The 15,002-nt window shown below is 48.5% G+C and overlaps 8 protein-coding genes and 1 pseudogene across 9 annotated transcripts; all 9 read left to right on the top strand.

Moving 5' to 3' along the window:
- Window positions 1-303: 303 nt before the first annotated feature.
- Window positions 304-1,428, top strand: TEOVI_000471100 (amidinotransferase, putative; the record flags this gene model as incomplete). The annotated part of the gene is made up of 1 exon (XM_067222095.1): window positions 304-1,428. One exon carries the CDS (start codon window positions 304-306, stop codon window positions 1,426-1,428), a length of 1,125 nt encoding a protein of 374 aa, XP_067078196.1.
- Window positions 1,429-2,542: 1,114 nt separating this feature from the next.
- Window positions 2,543-3,157, top strand: TEOVI_000471000 (uncharacterized protein; the record flags this gene model as incomplete). The annotated part of the gene is made up of 1 exon (XM_067222094.1): window positions 2,543-3,157. The coding sequence occupies one exon, from the start codon at window positions 2,543-2,545 to the stop codon at window positions 3,155-3,157; it is 615 nt and encodes a 204-aa protein (XP_067078195.1).
- A 381-nt stretch (window positions 3,158-3,538) lies between these two features.
- TEOVI_000470900 (Tetratricopeptide repeat, putative) lies at window positions 3,539-4,735 on the top strand (the record flags this gene model as incomplete). The annotated part of the gene is made up of 1 exon (XM_067222093.1): window positions 3,539-4,735. One exon carries the CDS (start codon window positions 3,539-3,541, stop codon window positions 4,733-4,735), a length of 1,197 nt encoding a protein of 398 aa, XP_067078194.1.
- Window positions 4,736-5,142: 407 nt separating this feature from the next.
- On the top strand, window positions 5,143-6,522 carry TEOVI_000470800 (ruvB-like DNA helicase, putative; the record flags this gene model as incomplete). Its single annotated transcript, XM_067222092.1, has 1 exon — window positions 5,143-6,522. One exon carries the CDS (start codon window positions 5,143-5,145, stop codon window positions 6,520-6,522), a length of 1,380 nt encoding a protein of 459 aa, XP_067078193.1.
- A 547-nt stretch (window positions 6,523-7,069) lies between these two features.
- On the top strand, window positions 7,070-8,074 carry TEOVI_000470700:pseudogene (annotated as a pseudogene). The gene has a single exon. A coding segment is annotated over exon 1 (1,005 nt).
- Window positions 8,075-8,527: 453 nt separating this feature from the next.
- On the top strand, window positions 8,528-11,263 carry TEOVI_000470600 (peroxisome biogenesis factor 1, putative; the record flags this gene model as incomplete). Its single annotated transcript, XM_067222091.1, has 1 exon — window positions 8,528-11,263. One exon carries the CDS (start codon window positions 8,528-8,530, stop codon window positions 11,261-11,263), a length of 2,736 nt encoding a protein of 911 aa, XP_067078192.1.
- A 404-nt stretch (window positions 11,264-11,667) lies between these two features.
- TEOVI_000470500 (uncharacterized protein) lies at window positions 11,668-12,021 on the top strand (the record flags this gene model as incomplete). The annotated part of the gene is made up of 1 exon (XM_067222090.1): window positions 11,668-12,021. One exon carries the CDS (start codon window positions 11,668-11,670, stop codon window positions 12,019-12,021), a length of 354 nt encoding a protein of 117 aa, XP_067078191.1.
- A 758-nt stretch (window positions 12,022-12,779) lies between these two features.
- Window positions 12,780-13,775, top strand: TEOVI_000470400 (uncharacterized protein; the record flags this gene model as incomplete). Its single annotated transcript, XM_067222089.1, has 1 exon — window positions 12,780-13,775. The coding sequence occupies one exon, from the start codon at window positions 12,780-12,782 to the stop codon at window positions 13,773-13,775; it is 996 nt and encodes a 331-aa protein (XP_067078190.1).
- Window positions 13,776-14,167: 392 nt separating this feature from the next.
- Window positions 14,168-14,950, top strand: TEOVI_000470300 (leucine-rich repeat protein (LRRP), putative; the record flags this gene model as incomplete). Its single annotated transcript, XM_067222088.1, has 1 exon — window positions 14,168-14,950. The coding sequence occupies one exon, from the start codon at window positions 14,168-14,170 to the stop codon at window positions 14,948-14,950; it is 783 nt and encodes a 260-aa protein (XP_067078189.1).
- Between the last annotated feature and the right edge of the window lie 52 nt (window positions 14,951-15,002).

The following is a 15,002-nucleotide window of genomic DNA, read 5'->3' as shown; positions in this document are numbered from 1 at the left end:
TGTGTGTGTGTGTGTGTGGTATCTCCATCTGTGTATGCGTGCGTGCGCCTGTTTTTTATACCCGATTCTGTTCCCCCTTCCCTTCCTTCCCATTCCCTTCCTTGAGGGAAGCTTGACATTAGCTGCACCACCATTCAAATCAAATAAGAATAGGTTTTTTAATAGAGAGGAAAAAAAGGGATCTAAGAGCAGAGAAGTCGGTGTTTCCGCATACGATACGTAAGTCTACATTTTCAGATCTGTATTGAGTACACAAGGAATCGTTTTTTTTGTACACAAAAAACTAAAAAAAGTACAGCTAACATGTCGACTGCTCTGTTCGTTCAGGCTACGTTCTTCAACACGGACAACAAGTCCACGGACAACAAGCTGATGACGACCGCAGCTGTAAGCCACAATCAATCGTCCCAAGACAACATTATGGTTGTCAACCTTCAGAAGGAATTGCAAAAGCGGTTGGAGGAGGATGCTGGCGTCAAAACCTTGTACATCACGATGGGAGGTGAGCCCCGCTTCAACCGGGCCTTGTTTGAGAACAAGTCGATGGCACTCTTTGTCGGTGACTCCATGTCAATACATCACTTCACTGACGACTACGGCAGGATCACCCGCCGCTTGCTTATCCTCTATCCCATGACCTTCTCTCGGCGGGAAGAAATTCCCAAGCAGCAGATCCTCAAGAAGGTCGAGAAAGCCGCGAACCAGCCCGAGGATAATTGCGGGATTGAGGTTGTCGACTTGGTGGAACTGCAGAAGAAACACGTGTACCTCGAGGGGCAGGCCGCGGCGTGCTACTCATATAACGGCGAGTTTGTGTATATGGCTCTTTCTGGTCGCAGCAGCGAGCAAGTGCTCAGCATCATTTGTGCTCCTGAGAACCTGAACATCCCCAACGAGAAGCGCTTCGTTTTTACGGCTGTGCTTCCTCACCGGTCGAAGGAGAACGGGAGAGTCATCGGCGAGGATGTTATCCCATACACCAGCCTCGTTGGGTGGTGTGGAAAGGGTATTTGCGCATGGGGCCTTGAATTCCTTCGCTTCCCTTCGGAAAAGGACCAGGAAGCCTTCTATGAGCACTTGGAGAACAATTACTCGAAGGTCATCAACCTCGATGAGAGCGAGCTTCGTGCCTTCTGCGGCAATGCCCGCGAGGTCGCAATCGCTCATGGTAATGGGGAACGCCGTGTGTTGTGCATCTCCCACCAGGCCCTCAACGCACTCCGCCCCTTCAAACGACAGATGCTGGAGGATTGGTACGGCCTCGGGAACATTCTTCCCTTCTATGCGGACGTCCTGGAGCGTCGTGCCGGTCGGTCTGTTGGTTCCCTCGTCTCTGTGCCTGTGATCCACGGTGAAGTTCTCCCCTTGCCAGGTGAACTCGGCGTCATTGAGGCGGCGAAGGTTGACATTAAGGACGGCGGTTGCTGATGTGGTGCATGCTTATGAAAGGAGGAGGAGCAGGAGGGAGCGGAGCTCTCTCTCTCTTCTTCTTTAGCTCATCCCTTCTATGCTTTTCTTTCACCCGCATGTCAGTTATGTGTTATGTATGTATGCGTGTAAATGTGCAAAGGCTTTCTCAGCAGTTGCGCTACTCCTTGCGCGCGGGAGGACAAATGAATGCAAACAAAAGGGGGAAAGAGGATAGAACGGGAAGGAGAGCGAAGTGACAGCGGATGGACCGTACATACCACCGCGATCATCATTTCATTATTGTACTTAGTTATTCAGAAAGAGGTGGGAAGATAGTCGTGAGAAGGAATGAAGCTTTCGAAGCATTTTTTTTTCATTTTTTTCGGTTATTATTACTAGTTTTCCCCATCCCCTTGTAATTAAAGACAAAAAAGAAAAATGACAAATTTTTTAAAAAAAGGAAAAATATCAAAACAAAAAGAGTATAAGACACAACAAGAAAAGGAGAGTGATGAGTGACGATATGTTGAGAGGGAATAGGCAACACTAGGGAAAGGAAAGATGTACGTTAAACTGTGTGGAGAAACAGAGAATATATATATATATATATATGTGACCCCGAAAGGCAAGAGCAGAGGGTCAAAGAGACAATGAGGGGAATAAAAAAAGAGAGAAATGTTGGACATGAGAATGTTTGAAGAAGAAAAAAAGCAAAAGAGGGACCTGCTCCGTGTCCGGAAGAGAAAAAGAAAGAAGTACTTAAAACAAATGTGGACACGAGAGAGGAGAAAAGGAGGAAGGACACTGCGGCAATCTTGCGTTTGTTTCCTCTGTGCGTGTGTTGATGCATGTTCCTCACAGGGAACATGATATTTTCACGGGTAAAGGGTCCTGGCGCTGTTGCGTGTCTTCGCCTGCTTCCGCTTTGCTTCCTTCCAACTACCCTCTTCTTACTTTTGAACACTTTCACACTCATCGGTCGTGTGGGTGTGGTATATCTAAAATATACTTACCTCCTTTCAGGTTTCGCCAACACACCTTCTCACTCTCATTCTCTGCTTCTTTTTTTTTTTAATCTCCTTCTCCTCCCTCCCCCTATACAACGTACAGGTCACTCCATGTGGAAGTAACCATGTCGACAACCCCTTACGATGATGTGACAGAGGTTAGCAGGCGCTGCGCTGCGCTTCGCGAGGCGCTGTCTAGAGCGGATGATGATGTCATTACAACCCCAAATAAAAAGTACCTTTACCTGTGCAAGGTGAGCGGGGAGCGGCCAAACGCTACATTTCAGGCATTCACCGAGGACATGACGAAGGTGTCATTGGATTTGCATAAGTCGTACTTAAGTCAGCGAGCTTTGTTGCCTGTTCTCCTTACGCTCCCTCTCTGTACCTGGCTAGAGCGTATTAATTTGCGGGAGGAGCGACTCACGACAACTCTCATTCACTTGTTGTGTGAGGCGTTGTGCAGACTTCCGCGGATAAAAGTCATTGATGTGTCGGGGAATCCATTTGGTTCCTTCGGCGTGGATGCGCTCCTCAAACTCGTTAAGTGCAATCAACGTATCGTAGACTGTCGGATGGATGGTGTACAGTGCGTTGGTTCCCTGCGTCGTCGGCTGGCAGATGCTTGCGAAAGGAATGCAAAAGTCGCGCATACATTTGTAGATAGGGAGGAGATGCCATCTGAGTGCTGCACTACGTCACTCGACACAACAGCAGCAGAATCAGATGAAGTCAAATGAGACACCGCAGATGTGCGGAGCAGGCTCAGGAACGTGTATATATTTATATTTTTTTACTTATAAATCTAAATGGATAGAGTGTGGGGAGGGGTTTCCCCTCTATATGGCCTTCACTGGGGCTACGGTACTCGCACTACCGTCGACAATATTGCAACGCCCATCACCAGTACGTTACAGAAGTGGGGAATGTAGAGAGTTAGAGGCAATAAGAAGGGGGCGGGACGGCACAAGTCGCGATGCGGGCCCAGCAGCCCGCGCATGGCCTACTTGCCACATCTCTAGACGAGTGGATGATGTTAATTAACCTTACGTTTCCATTCCAGGGAAACCTGTTTTCTTCCTTTTCATTACTTGCTTAGAGTGACTGGGGTGTATTGAAACATGAGGCGCTTCATGTCCCTCGGCAGGTGCGTCACGATGGTGGAACGCGTGGGGACTGGCGACCATCGCGGTGCGGCTGCCATCCGTCGTTGTAAAATTCCGCCCACTCATGTATCTAACGGCCAGTTGGAGGAGCTGCACAAGTCAGGGATGGAGTTTTTTGAGAAAGGGGATTTCCGCAAGGCAATCAGTGCATGGGAGGCGGTGCTAACCGCAAATGACGGTGGTGGTGGTGGGAATTCTACGACATTGATGAACTGTCTGAACAACTTAGCCTGTGCATACGGGGAGACTGGGGACCATGCTAGGAAACTGAAGCTGCTGGAGCGCTCGCGGGACATGGTGGCACATGTTTACGGTGATGACCACCCACAGTACGGCATGGTCCTCTACAACATGGCCAGTGCACAAGAGGAGATGGGGCAATACCAGGAAATGGAAGATCTTTTGCAGCGCTCCCTCGCACTTCACGAGCGGAAGTTTAACGCAGATCACCCCAAAGTGGGACGGGTTCTCCTGTTGCTTGCGGAGGCGCACGGTTATCTTGGTAAACACGAGGCACAGCTGCAGGTGGCTGAACGGGCCGACAAAATTATCCGTCGGCACTGTGGCGCAAACCACATACAAACCACTGTCGCTATGCTCACATTGGCCCGCGCGCACGGAGCGAACGGCAACTCATTTCAGCGCCTACAGCTTGCGCAGCAGGCATACGACATACAGGAGACAAGACTGGGGGGGATGAACCCACAACTAGCAGTTACGCTGGTGGAGCTGGCGAGTGCGTGTGGAGCCAATGGAGACCACTTTCGACGAAAGGAACTGCTTGAAAAAGCTATCGATGTGCAAAAACGGGCGTTTGGCAGCCAACACACATTTCTCGTGAAAACTTACACTGCACTCGGCGATACATATGGTGATTTAGGCGAGAAGGAAAACCAAGCCGCTTCCTACTGTGAGGCCCTTGAAATTGCACGGCAGCGCTACGAAGGAAACCATATCACTCTCGGAACTGCAGCCGCCAAGTGCGCGTTGGGCTGTGCACGCGTTGGAAACATGAAAAAGGCAAGAGCCTTGGTAAAAGAGGCTCGTGCCATCATTGAGGCGACAGCTTCAGAAACCCATCCAGCGGCGGCGCAGCTTCGTCACATCCAGAAAGAAGTTGAAGAAACCTCTCGTGCTAAAGACGGTTGGTAAGTGAATTTTTTTTGTGAGCGCAGTTTTTCTCCACCTTCCCCCTGTCACCCCCTAACCCCCAACTAAGGAGAAACGCGTCATTGAGACGAGGAGCACGAAACGCCGTCACCATGAGAGCGCGCTTCGTGGTTTGCACATACGTGTCAGATCATCCTCATTTTTCATCCCGTGTTGCTCCCAGATGTCACCCGGCCACACCGATGTACAAACTTTTGTGTGTTCTTGTTTATTGATTTTTTTTTCTTTCCAACCTTTTCAAAATTTCACTTCTCTTCGCTCCATTTCCCCACCCCATCCCCCGTCGCACCACGCTACGACTTGCATCTGCATCGATTTGTACCTGGGGGAAACAAGTAAGATAGGTTGAAAGACACATAAGGGGGAAGAAAGTGTGAAGCACGTCGTCCATGTCTGGAATCAAAATTGAGGAGGTTATATCCACCACAAAGAAGGAACGTGTAGCAGCTCACAGCCATGTGAAGGGGCTCGGACTTGATGCCGACGGCGTAGCAAAGCCGACTGCAGATGGATTTGTCGGACAAGTTAAAGCCCGTGAGGCCGCTGGCATTGTGGTGGAGCTGACACGAACGAAGAAAATGGCGGGTCGTGCTCTGCTCTTTGCAGGGCCCCCGGGAACCGGAAAGACGGCACTGGCGTTGGGTGTGGCAAAAGAACTCGGGCCAAAAGTTCCATTCTGCCCGATGGTTGGTAGTGAAGTGTACAGCGCGGAGGTGAAGAAGACGGAGGTTCTCATGGAAAACTTCCGCCGGGCGATTGGACTGCGTATCAAGGAGCAGAAGGAGGTGTACGAAGGTGAGGTGACGGAACTGCGTGCAGAGGAAACGGATAACCCGCTTGGAGGGTATGGAAAGTCCATCTCACACGTCATTGTGACGCTCAAATCGGTCAAGGGCTCCAAGCAGTTGAAGCTTGATGCCGCAATCTACGAAAGCCTAGAGAAGGAGAAAGTGGCGGTTGGTGACGTCATCTACATTGAGAGTAGCACAGGCGCCGTCAAGCGCGTGGGCCGATCGGATGCCTATATTGGGGACCACGACCTCGAGGCTGATGAGTATGTTCCGCTTCCTAAGGGCGATGTTCACAAAAAGAAGGAGATTATACAAGACGTAACGCTTCACGATCTCGACGCAGCCAATGCTAAACCAAACCAGGGTCAAGACGCACTTTCCATTGTGAATAGCCTCATGAAACAAAAGAAAACAGAAATAACGGAGAAACTCCGGCATGAAATAAACAAAGTTGTGAACAAATACATTGACCAAGGCGTTGCTGAGTTGGTCCCCGGCGTTTTGTTCATTGACGAGGTCCATATGTTAGACATAGAGTGTTTTACATTTCTAAATAAGGCCCTGGAATCCACTCTGGCTCCTGTGGTAATATTTGCCACCAACAGGGGCAGTTGCCGCATCAGAGGGACGGATGTGCGCTCCCCGCACGGCATCCCGACTGATCTTCTCGACCGGTTGCTGATAGTGCGCACCAGCAATTACAGCATTGAGGAGGTGGTGGCCATTGTGGACATTCGCGCGCGAGTGGAAGGTGTCAGCGTATCGGATGCGGCTTTGGAGCTTCTCGGTCAAATCGGCGACCGGACGTCACTTCGTTACGTCGCGCAGCTGTTGACACCAGCGCTTATTATCGCAGAAACCAACGGGCGATCCACCATTGAAGTGGAGGATGTGACTTTAGTTGATGGCCTTTTCAAGGACGCAAAGGCCTCGGCGCAGATGCTCCACGAGAACGCAGAGGATTACGTCTACCAATAGAATATGAAAAAAGAAAAGAAGAGATGGAGAGAAAGTGGGATAACAAAAAGGGAAGAAGAGCATGGAAGAAGGGGAAACTGTAGAGCAAATAAACAGAAGAAGCAGACTTCCCAGAAGCCCGGAAACATGCGTGCGCCTAAGAAAGAGACTAAGTCTTACTTCTTTTTTTTTTTTACTATTTATACGGCCGCATGCAAAACTCTTGGAGAAGGAAGGAGGATGGTCTATTTCAAAGATTTATCAGGGGTGAACCACGCTAAGGTTAACACTAAGCTTTAAACTACGTATTCCATTCGCTGGGAGTTACGAAAGAATATAAAATGACAAATTTGAAAACTATGAGGAGAGGTGACGGCATGCTCTTCTTTCTGCCTGGAAGGCGGCGTATGGACCGCGTTTGTCCCCCACTCTGGATTGCTTTTTCTCTTCTTACCTTTAATTCTTCTCCGCATCTTCTTTTTTTCTTTTTAAAAAAAAATATATGTGTGTAAATTATTCCCTTAATTATTAGGGTGATGACACGTTGCATTAAGAACTGCAGTAAAGGATGAAGTTTGTGTGGTTAGACACGAAACCACAACGATACATCTGTGCCAACCGTAGTACATACAGAGATATATGGCCGCGCCTTGCTTCAATGAGGGTTCCAGCAGCCTATTCCCTCACACGGTGGGTCGCACGCAAGGGCGGTGCATTTCACTGCGCACTGCGGTTGCATCCCCATCGGAACCGAGGTTGTTGTTTGGTCGCCCAACGCCCCATTAAGTCCGGTGCAGCCCTCATCTCCGTTCCCGTTTCACTTTCCATCTCAGCTTTTACGCAAGGAAGTGATGATGAGAGGAATATTGCAGCTCGATGGGGGCCACTCGAGGAGCTGGCGGGAACACTGACCCGCGAGCTTCATAATCCAAGTAGCTTCCACCGACTCTATCTTGAGTTTTTGCACGATGTGTACAACAGTGACGCCACGGACCAATTTGCGGTGAATGAACCACTGCAAAACGAACTGGATGCCATGTATATGGGAAATGCATTACATGTGAAGGGGGTCCCTAATGCTCCCTTTATATCGAAGAGTAAACTTGTAACGGCGTCACAGCGTGCCGATTGGATTCGCATAGATTACCTTCGGCGGCGCATGGAGCAAAGCTTGCCCCATTTTGCTTCAAAATCCACATCATGGGGCTTATCAATGGCCCTCGCCCGCGCCCTTCGTGACGATGACGGGGGCCTCACGATGTATCCATTGATTGACTTTTCCCTACACGACTACGAACCCAACGCGATGATACATTTAACGCACCCCGAGTGCCATAGTGAGGGCAGTATTGGGGGACGGTGGTACGACAAAACACAACCTTGTGCGCATTTAGTTGCTCGTCAAACCATTCCTGCTGGTAGTGCCGTGACTATTGCATATAGCACTCGCGCCGCGGCTTCGCAAGAGGATGCGGAGTACTGGAAAATGAAGTGGGGGTTTGTTCCGGACAGGGAGGGGAGGGCAAGGACTGTGGAGACGGATGGAGAGAGGCGTGTGCCCACAGGAATATAACAGATATGAGAAACAAAACTCCAGTACGCGGTGTGCTGCTTCCGAAAGGATGCAAGGTATTCCTGGTGAAGGGAGGGATGGAGTGCGTCCTGATGCATGTGGTGACGTGAAACAACCCACTGCTCTATATTTTACATCCCACGCCTTTGCGAGCTCAGGCCCACGTGTTGTTGTACTGAGTGGTGGTTACACGACGCGCAGAGATATCGGTTGGGGTGTCGGGGTTCATGCCAACGCTTAACTTGGTTTCTTTTTTTGTAATTATCGCTTCAACTTTAACGATACGCCAAAGGAGGTAAATGCGATTGTTGACAACCCACAATATGGTGCCGACTACCCTTCCTGGGTTCATTGCTTTGACTCCAACCGTTTGTTTCTTCGTTCTCCAACCGATCTAGAGGGTCCCTTTATAAACGTAATTATTACTAGTGTAGCTCCAAAAAGAATAAGAGGATGCAGCACAGCTCCTTTGAAGTTTCTATCGACCCGTCCCGAACGGACTCATTTGTCTTGGTGTCAAATGAATTCATCCGTGGAAATCTACTACCCTACTATGGAAGGAATATACCCTTCGTGGTACCCTTGAGGATTTCGGACGGTCATAAGAACACGTACGTCGGTTGCTTGGCGCACCGGCCGCACAACTTTGCTGCGTTTAAATTAATCATATCCGTCACCATGGCGACGAGCCTGGGAGTTACTAATGGCGCAATAGTGCAGTGCACAGCGGTGTTCAAATTCGCAAAGGCAGCCACGGTCCTTGTGCGCCCATCCTCCGTGGATGAAAGTGAGGTGGTTGAACAGAATGCACTTCGCATTGAGGCACAATTATTGCGGCAGGTCCAAGTGGTGTTCCCCGCAATGACGCTCGATGTCGCGGTGTTTGATGGTGTTAATGCGAAAATGGTGGTCGAGCGTATTGAGGACCGTGAAGGTCACGAAGTCACATCTGGATGTGCCGTAATGGCCGAAGGCACGGAATTTGTTGTTGCCACTCGAACGCGTCACGTCGAACAGAGCGGTGCTCCGACGTGGTCGGTACTGCGGTGCCTTACCTGGAGGAAGGAAAAGGGATTTAACAACGAGGCGACGGCCGGAGACGCAAATGTAGAGGCGGTGTCGCTTTATATGAATCCTTCAACGGCGGCGCGCCACCACTGGAGTGAAGGTCTTGTGATGGGTTTTTGGGACCTGGCGAAGGCTTCACAACTTCTCGAATCGAAGGAAGTCACATCCTCCTTCCTTCGATCCAACGCACTGAAGGCCCCCATCCGGTTGGTAGAGGGAATGGAAGATGGTGTGTGCACCTCTCCAGCTTTCATTCAGGCATCCAATATAGTCGTTTTTCCAACACTTGATGAGAACATACCCACGGCAACAGATAGGGACTGCCCCTCCGCCAGTACATCTCCCTTCAGCAACCAGATACCTTACGAAAGTGTGGTAGAGGTGCACGGGACAGCTCCTCAAGAGCTTCGAGAGCACTTGGTATGTTGGTTCGAGGAAATTAAGAAACTCGGGCCTCACCACAGCAAATATGGAAGCAATGGTAATGTTTTACTTTGTGGTGGAAGTGGAACCGGTAAGACGGCTATCGTCGGCGCTGTGCTCAATGAACTTCACGGTGTCCACATCAACGTGGTTCAGTGCAAAGCCGAGAAGCTGTTGGCATCCCTCCAACGAGCCCTGGTTGAGTGTGTGATGTGCGCCCCGGCCGTTCTAGTCTTGGATAACTTTGACGCTGTTGCGCCCGCGCAAAAGGAAGAATCGGTGTTGAGTGTCACCGGCGCAACAAAAGCCATTTTGGAAGGAACCCTGCGCTGCTTTACTGAAGCACTTTCACTATGTGGCGCCGCGTCCGTTCTCGTTGTTGCCACCTGTGCCAACCGACAATGTGTTAACGAGGGTCTGCGCTCCGCCTACTGTTTTACCAAAGTGATCAAAGTGGAGGCGCTGGATCGCAAGACAAGAGTAGCATTGCTGAAGCAATTGTTCCCCAAGGAGTCAGCAGAAGCTCTCGAGGAAGTTGGAGACCTCATGGGCAATTACACGCCGTTTGATATGAGGAAGGTGTCGCAGCCAATAAAGAGTTCGTTGGATGGGGGGAGGGTGCCATTTCGTGAGGCCGCGCGAGGGGCCATAGCCGCCTTCACACCCTTGTCTCACACGGGAATAACATTTCTCAAAAGTGAAAAGGCATCTTTGCAATCTGTTGGTGGCCTCGCTGAGGCGCGAAAAGTTTTGTATGACACACTGGTGCTGCCAATGAAACACCCAGAACTCTTCGCACGGTTGCCACTGAAGACACGTAGCGGCGTACTTCTCTATGGTGCCTCGGGGTGCGGGAAAACGTTTGTTGTGGAGGCCATTGTGAATTCCGAAAACTTGAACTGCATCGTGGTTAACGGCCCTGAGGTTTTTGGCAAATACATTGGCCAGAGTGAGCAGAAGATCCGTGACGTTTTTGAGCGCGCGCAAGCTGCTGCGCCATGCGTTGTTTTCTTCGACGAGTTCGACTCTGTCGCCCCACAGCGGGGGGTGGACAACTCCGGTGTAACAGACAGAGTGGTTAACCAACTTCTGTGTTACCTGGATGGCGTGGAAAGCAGAAAAGATGTCTACGTTGTAGCTGCCTCTAGCCGTCCTGACCTCATCGATGCGGCGCTTCTGCGGCCTGGACGGTTAGACAAGGCTGTTCACTGTCCCATTCCATCGTTGGAGGACCGGGTTAACATCTTGACAATTTGCTTTGAGCAACTTCAGGCGGAGTTAACGCTACCGGAAATTAAAGAAATTGCCGAACAGACAATCAATTGGACGCCGGCAGACCTGAACGGATTAGCGTCATCAGCGAGTATGGTGGTAAATAGGCGCATTATCGAGAAACTTTCCAAGCGTTGTGAGGAGCGTGAAGTGGAACATAATTTTGCCGTGCTTAACGTGGGAAAAGGAACGACACGGGAGAAAATAGAAGATATCTTGAGGCCATCTGCAGCTGCCGCGGCGAGAGAAGAGGCCTTGAACGTGGCCAACCGCATCACCATAAAAGATGTGCGGCAAGCAATGGGTATGACAAAACCCTCCCTAACCAAGGAACACATTTGGGAACAGGAAAGAATTCACCGCCTCTTCAGTAAGCAGGAAAAGAGCAGTACGAGGGAAGTCGGAAGGAAATTGACCCAACGGTGAGGTGGTAACACCAAAACACTCTACAATTCGTTAATTTCTGTCAGCCACTCCTCTGCCCTCTCCAGTATGGCTTGGGGCTCAGATTGTGTGGATACTAAAAAGGAGAGTGATGGGGTAACGCTGTTTTTTTTTGTAAATTTGGAACCCAAGCAATTCGCAGAGAGTTGGAGACAAGAAAGGACTTCTCCAGGTAATACAACGGGCTCTTCTTATTTCCCTTTCTTCCTCCCTCCTCCTTTCTTTTTCGATTCCGTTTGGCTGAGTAAAAAAAAAAAAAGACAACTAAAAAACTAGGCAAGGCGCCGATGCGTCCGGTTCTTGAGTAAGACTACTCGGAACAAAAAAAACTGTGCGTTATTTGGGCCACCGTTCCTTTGTTTGTTTCATTATGTACTTCGTGGCAAATGTCCGTACGTTCCGATACTTTTTTGGGGGGAAGGGGCTCGCGTGTGCCGAGCACCGGTTTTAATTCCCAATGTGCTAAAACCCATGCATATCAAAGAGGTGCTGACGGGGGTTTCATGGGGAGGAAAATATACTGCCAGCCGGTTCCGCTATATTGTTGTTCTCTGCTTTTTATGCAATGGTATCCAGTGACCCTCATGGACGCAAGTTTCCTCGTCACCGCCATCACAAAGCAAAAAAAATTAGAAAAGATAGGGCTCCATTCAGATCATCATCACGATTTCTCCCATATGGCGCACATGCGTCTGATATTTCCCCGGCACGTTATATTCCCCGTCAATGAGCTCAATTAAGGGAACTGAGAATATTAGGACGAGTGTGGTTTACAGCAGGGGCGTATGAAAGTTGTTTGGTATTTGGATATAAAGGAGGAGGAGGAGGAGGGGGAGGTTCCTTACCGATGGAAATGGAATGTTTTGTTATGCCGCGTTGATTGGCCACGTGCCATTTCGTAGTGGTGGCGGATATAATGTCTTAAAATGAAGACACGTATCACACAGCTCTTTTTATTTCATTTTATTTTTACCATCGTTAGTGATGCACATATCCCTGCAGGTGTTTGCCGTTGAGTTCGGAGTAAAGTTTGCATTTGGTGCCTCATTTCAGGAAAGGTATGAAATGTGTTTAGGGGGGAAAGTGAGGAAAAACAGCTGGTCACTTCTGGTATTGGTTTGCATGGCGAAAGACACTGTGATTCAGAGAGGGGGGAAAAGTATTCATAACAGAAATAAATAACAACGCGCTACGCCCTCTGCATTCCGCTCCCCAACGCGGAAAATGCCGTGCCGAAGAGTTAGAAACCGTTAAAGGATTTCAAAAAAAAAGAGAGAGAGAGAGACCACATTCACCACACACTTTAACGAGTTTATAAACAACGATTGTTGCGCTCCTCAAAGCACCTTGTCGTTGGGCTTTAATATAAACATTTATTTATTTATACAGTTCGCTTTGCCACGCGACATAATGGCTCTTTTGATTATGTTTCGTTGCTTTTCTCCTTTCTTCACTGTGCGTGTACTGATTAGATTGATCACAGATAAATAAAGGTGCGATGGGAAGAAAGACTGGTGCGCTGTTTCTTGAAGCAGTACTTTTTCTGTTGGCTTTTCTGCCGCAATCATTTGTTGAGGCTGATGAAAGCGCAGAATGCAGTTGTGATTTGGGGGATTTGGGGGATTCTATAGAGGAAAAGGCGGCAGGGTTATGTGATGATGAATCCGAGTGCAGGCGGCGGGCGGTAGTCATCATCAAAAAGAACATGGAAGAAGGCGGGAGGTACGCCGCTTGCAAGGCAGAGCTTTACAAACTTCAGGAAAAAATAAAAACGCAAGAAACTCCTCGTGATAATTGCGCCGAGAAGGAGAAGATGTGGGAAAAGCAGAGAAGTGAGTTGGAGCAGGAAAAAGACGAATGCCTCCGCACAAGTGATGCGCACCGGACGCAAAAGCAAGATCTTGAAGATCGAGTTCGATATATGGACGGACTGACGAGGGCAATGATCAGCGAGAAGCGATTTGCTGAAGAAAGAAGGAATATATCAGAGAAAGAAAATGAAGATCTCAAAACCCGCGTGCGAGTTCTTACCCATAAACTGGGTGTGCTGACCGCAATGGTGCAAAAACTTCACATCTCGCATATGATAAAGGATATGGGCATTGCAATGTTGCAAGCCGAGGCAAAACAGGCAGCGGAAGAAATGGAAACAAATCATAAAAAAGATGTTGCGGCTGCCGAGGAAAGAGTTCTTCAAGAGTGCAAAGAGAAATTCTGCTTTGACTCCAGTGGAAATTTAAACGCAGCGGTATTCATTGAACACAATATATCCAAGGAAAATCGCTCGTTCCTCCTGGAACAATTAAACTGCTCCAAAGAGAATCAAGGGGATACTAAACGGGAATGGCGCTTCTGGCGTAAAGGGGCCAACGATTCATCAAGACCCAAAAAAAGCGCGGATCATTCGGAAAGCAACGGTTCCTCGCATGGAAATAATATTCATTTGGTTTTGAGGGTATGTTTGTCTTTGCTTCTGTTAACTGCATTGTCTTGAACGGCAGTTTAATCGACCAATTTGCTCTAATTTTTTCTTCCGCGAGCGTGAGCGCGCACATACACACATGCACACACACACACACAATATATATACATATATATAGTTTGCACCCACCTTGTGCCGATGTTGTGCTTGTGCATGCTCCGGAAAAAAGACTAAAACAGTATATGTGTGTATACAAACAGGTATAAATCTTATATCTTTTGCTTCAAATACATTTTTTCACCTATAAACTGTTGTTTAGCCATTTGTACAGGCTAGATTTTGTACGTGAAATACAGTAGTATTTACTTTGAGGAGGAGGGGGAGGAGGAAAAGGGAAGAAAAGAAAAAGAACATATACAATATCATAACTAACACGCGCACAAAAACAAAAATTAGAATAGCATATGGTGGTACCGGTGATGAATATGACGAGGGAACCGGCCGTCGATTCCCCGGAGAATTCAAGAAAAATAAGTCTTGCGGGATACCCGGAGGTGGCCGGGTTGTTTTGTGTGACCGTTTTCAAAAGCACGTTAGATCTCGAAGTTCGCGATTGTTGTGGACTCCTGACTTTGGATGGAGTAGGGAAATGTGTAGAGTTGAAAAAATTCAGCATCAGTAATTGCGGAATGCTCACGAACATATCGGATCTGAAAGACTGCGTAAACTTGGAAATGCTCACACTTAGCGGATGTAAAACATTGAGGAATCTCACACCTCTGAAAGGTCACAGGACCTTATCATGTATCACCATCTCCCATTGCGAAAGAATGATGGAACTAGATTTGGAGGGAGCCACGAATTTGATGCAACTGAACATTAGCGACTGCGAAGAGCTAAAAGACGTCCACGTGAGCAGATGTACGCGGCTGGAGGTAATTGACATTCACGACTGTGTCAAGTTAGAAAAGCTTCACGGACTCACTTATTTGAGGGAACTTAAAACACTCATCTTGGCGGGGAATAGGGAGCTTTCAGCTGTCGAGGGTATAAATGAGCTCATTAACAGAGTGGAGAAACTCAGTTTGAAAAACTGTGAGAAGTTGGAAGACCTGAAATTCTTGGACTTTTGCAATTTTCTCAAAGAGATAGTTGTTGCTGGCAGTAATGTGACGGAGGAAAAGAAACAGGAATTAAGGGGTAAGGGCGTAAGAATCGTCAACGAGGTAAAAGTAGCTGATGGGTGAATGCTAATTGGAATATTGTAATTTTTTAACACCAGGAGGGGACGGGAGAAGA

This window comes from Trypanosoma equiperdum (genome assembly GCF_001457755.1).
Source record: "Trypanosoma equiperdum strain OVI genome assembly, contig: ctg_1557, whole genome shotgun sequence".
Classification (NCBI taxonomy): domain Eukaryota; phylum Euglenozoa; class Kinetoplastea; order Trypanosomatida; family Trypanosomatidae; genus Trypanosoma; species Trypanosoma equiperdum.
Note: the sequence above shows the minus strand (reverse complement) of the source record. Positions and strands in the feature narration are given on the sequence as shown.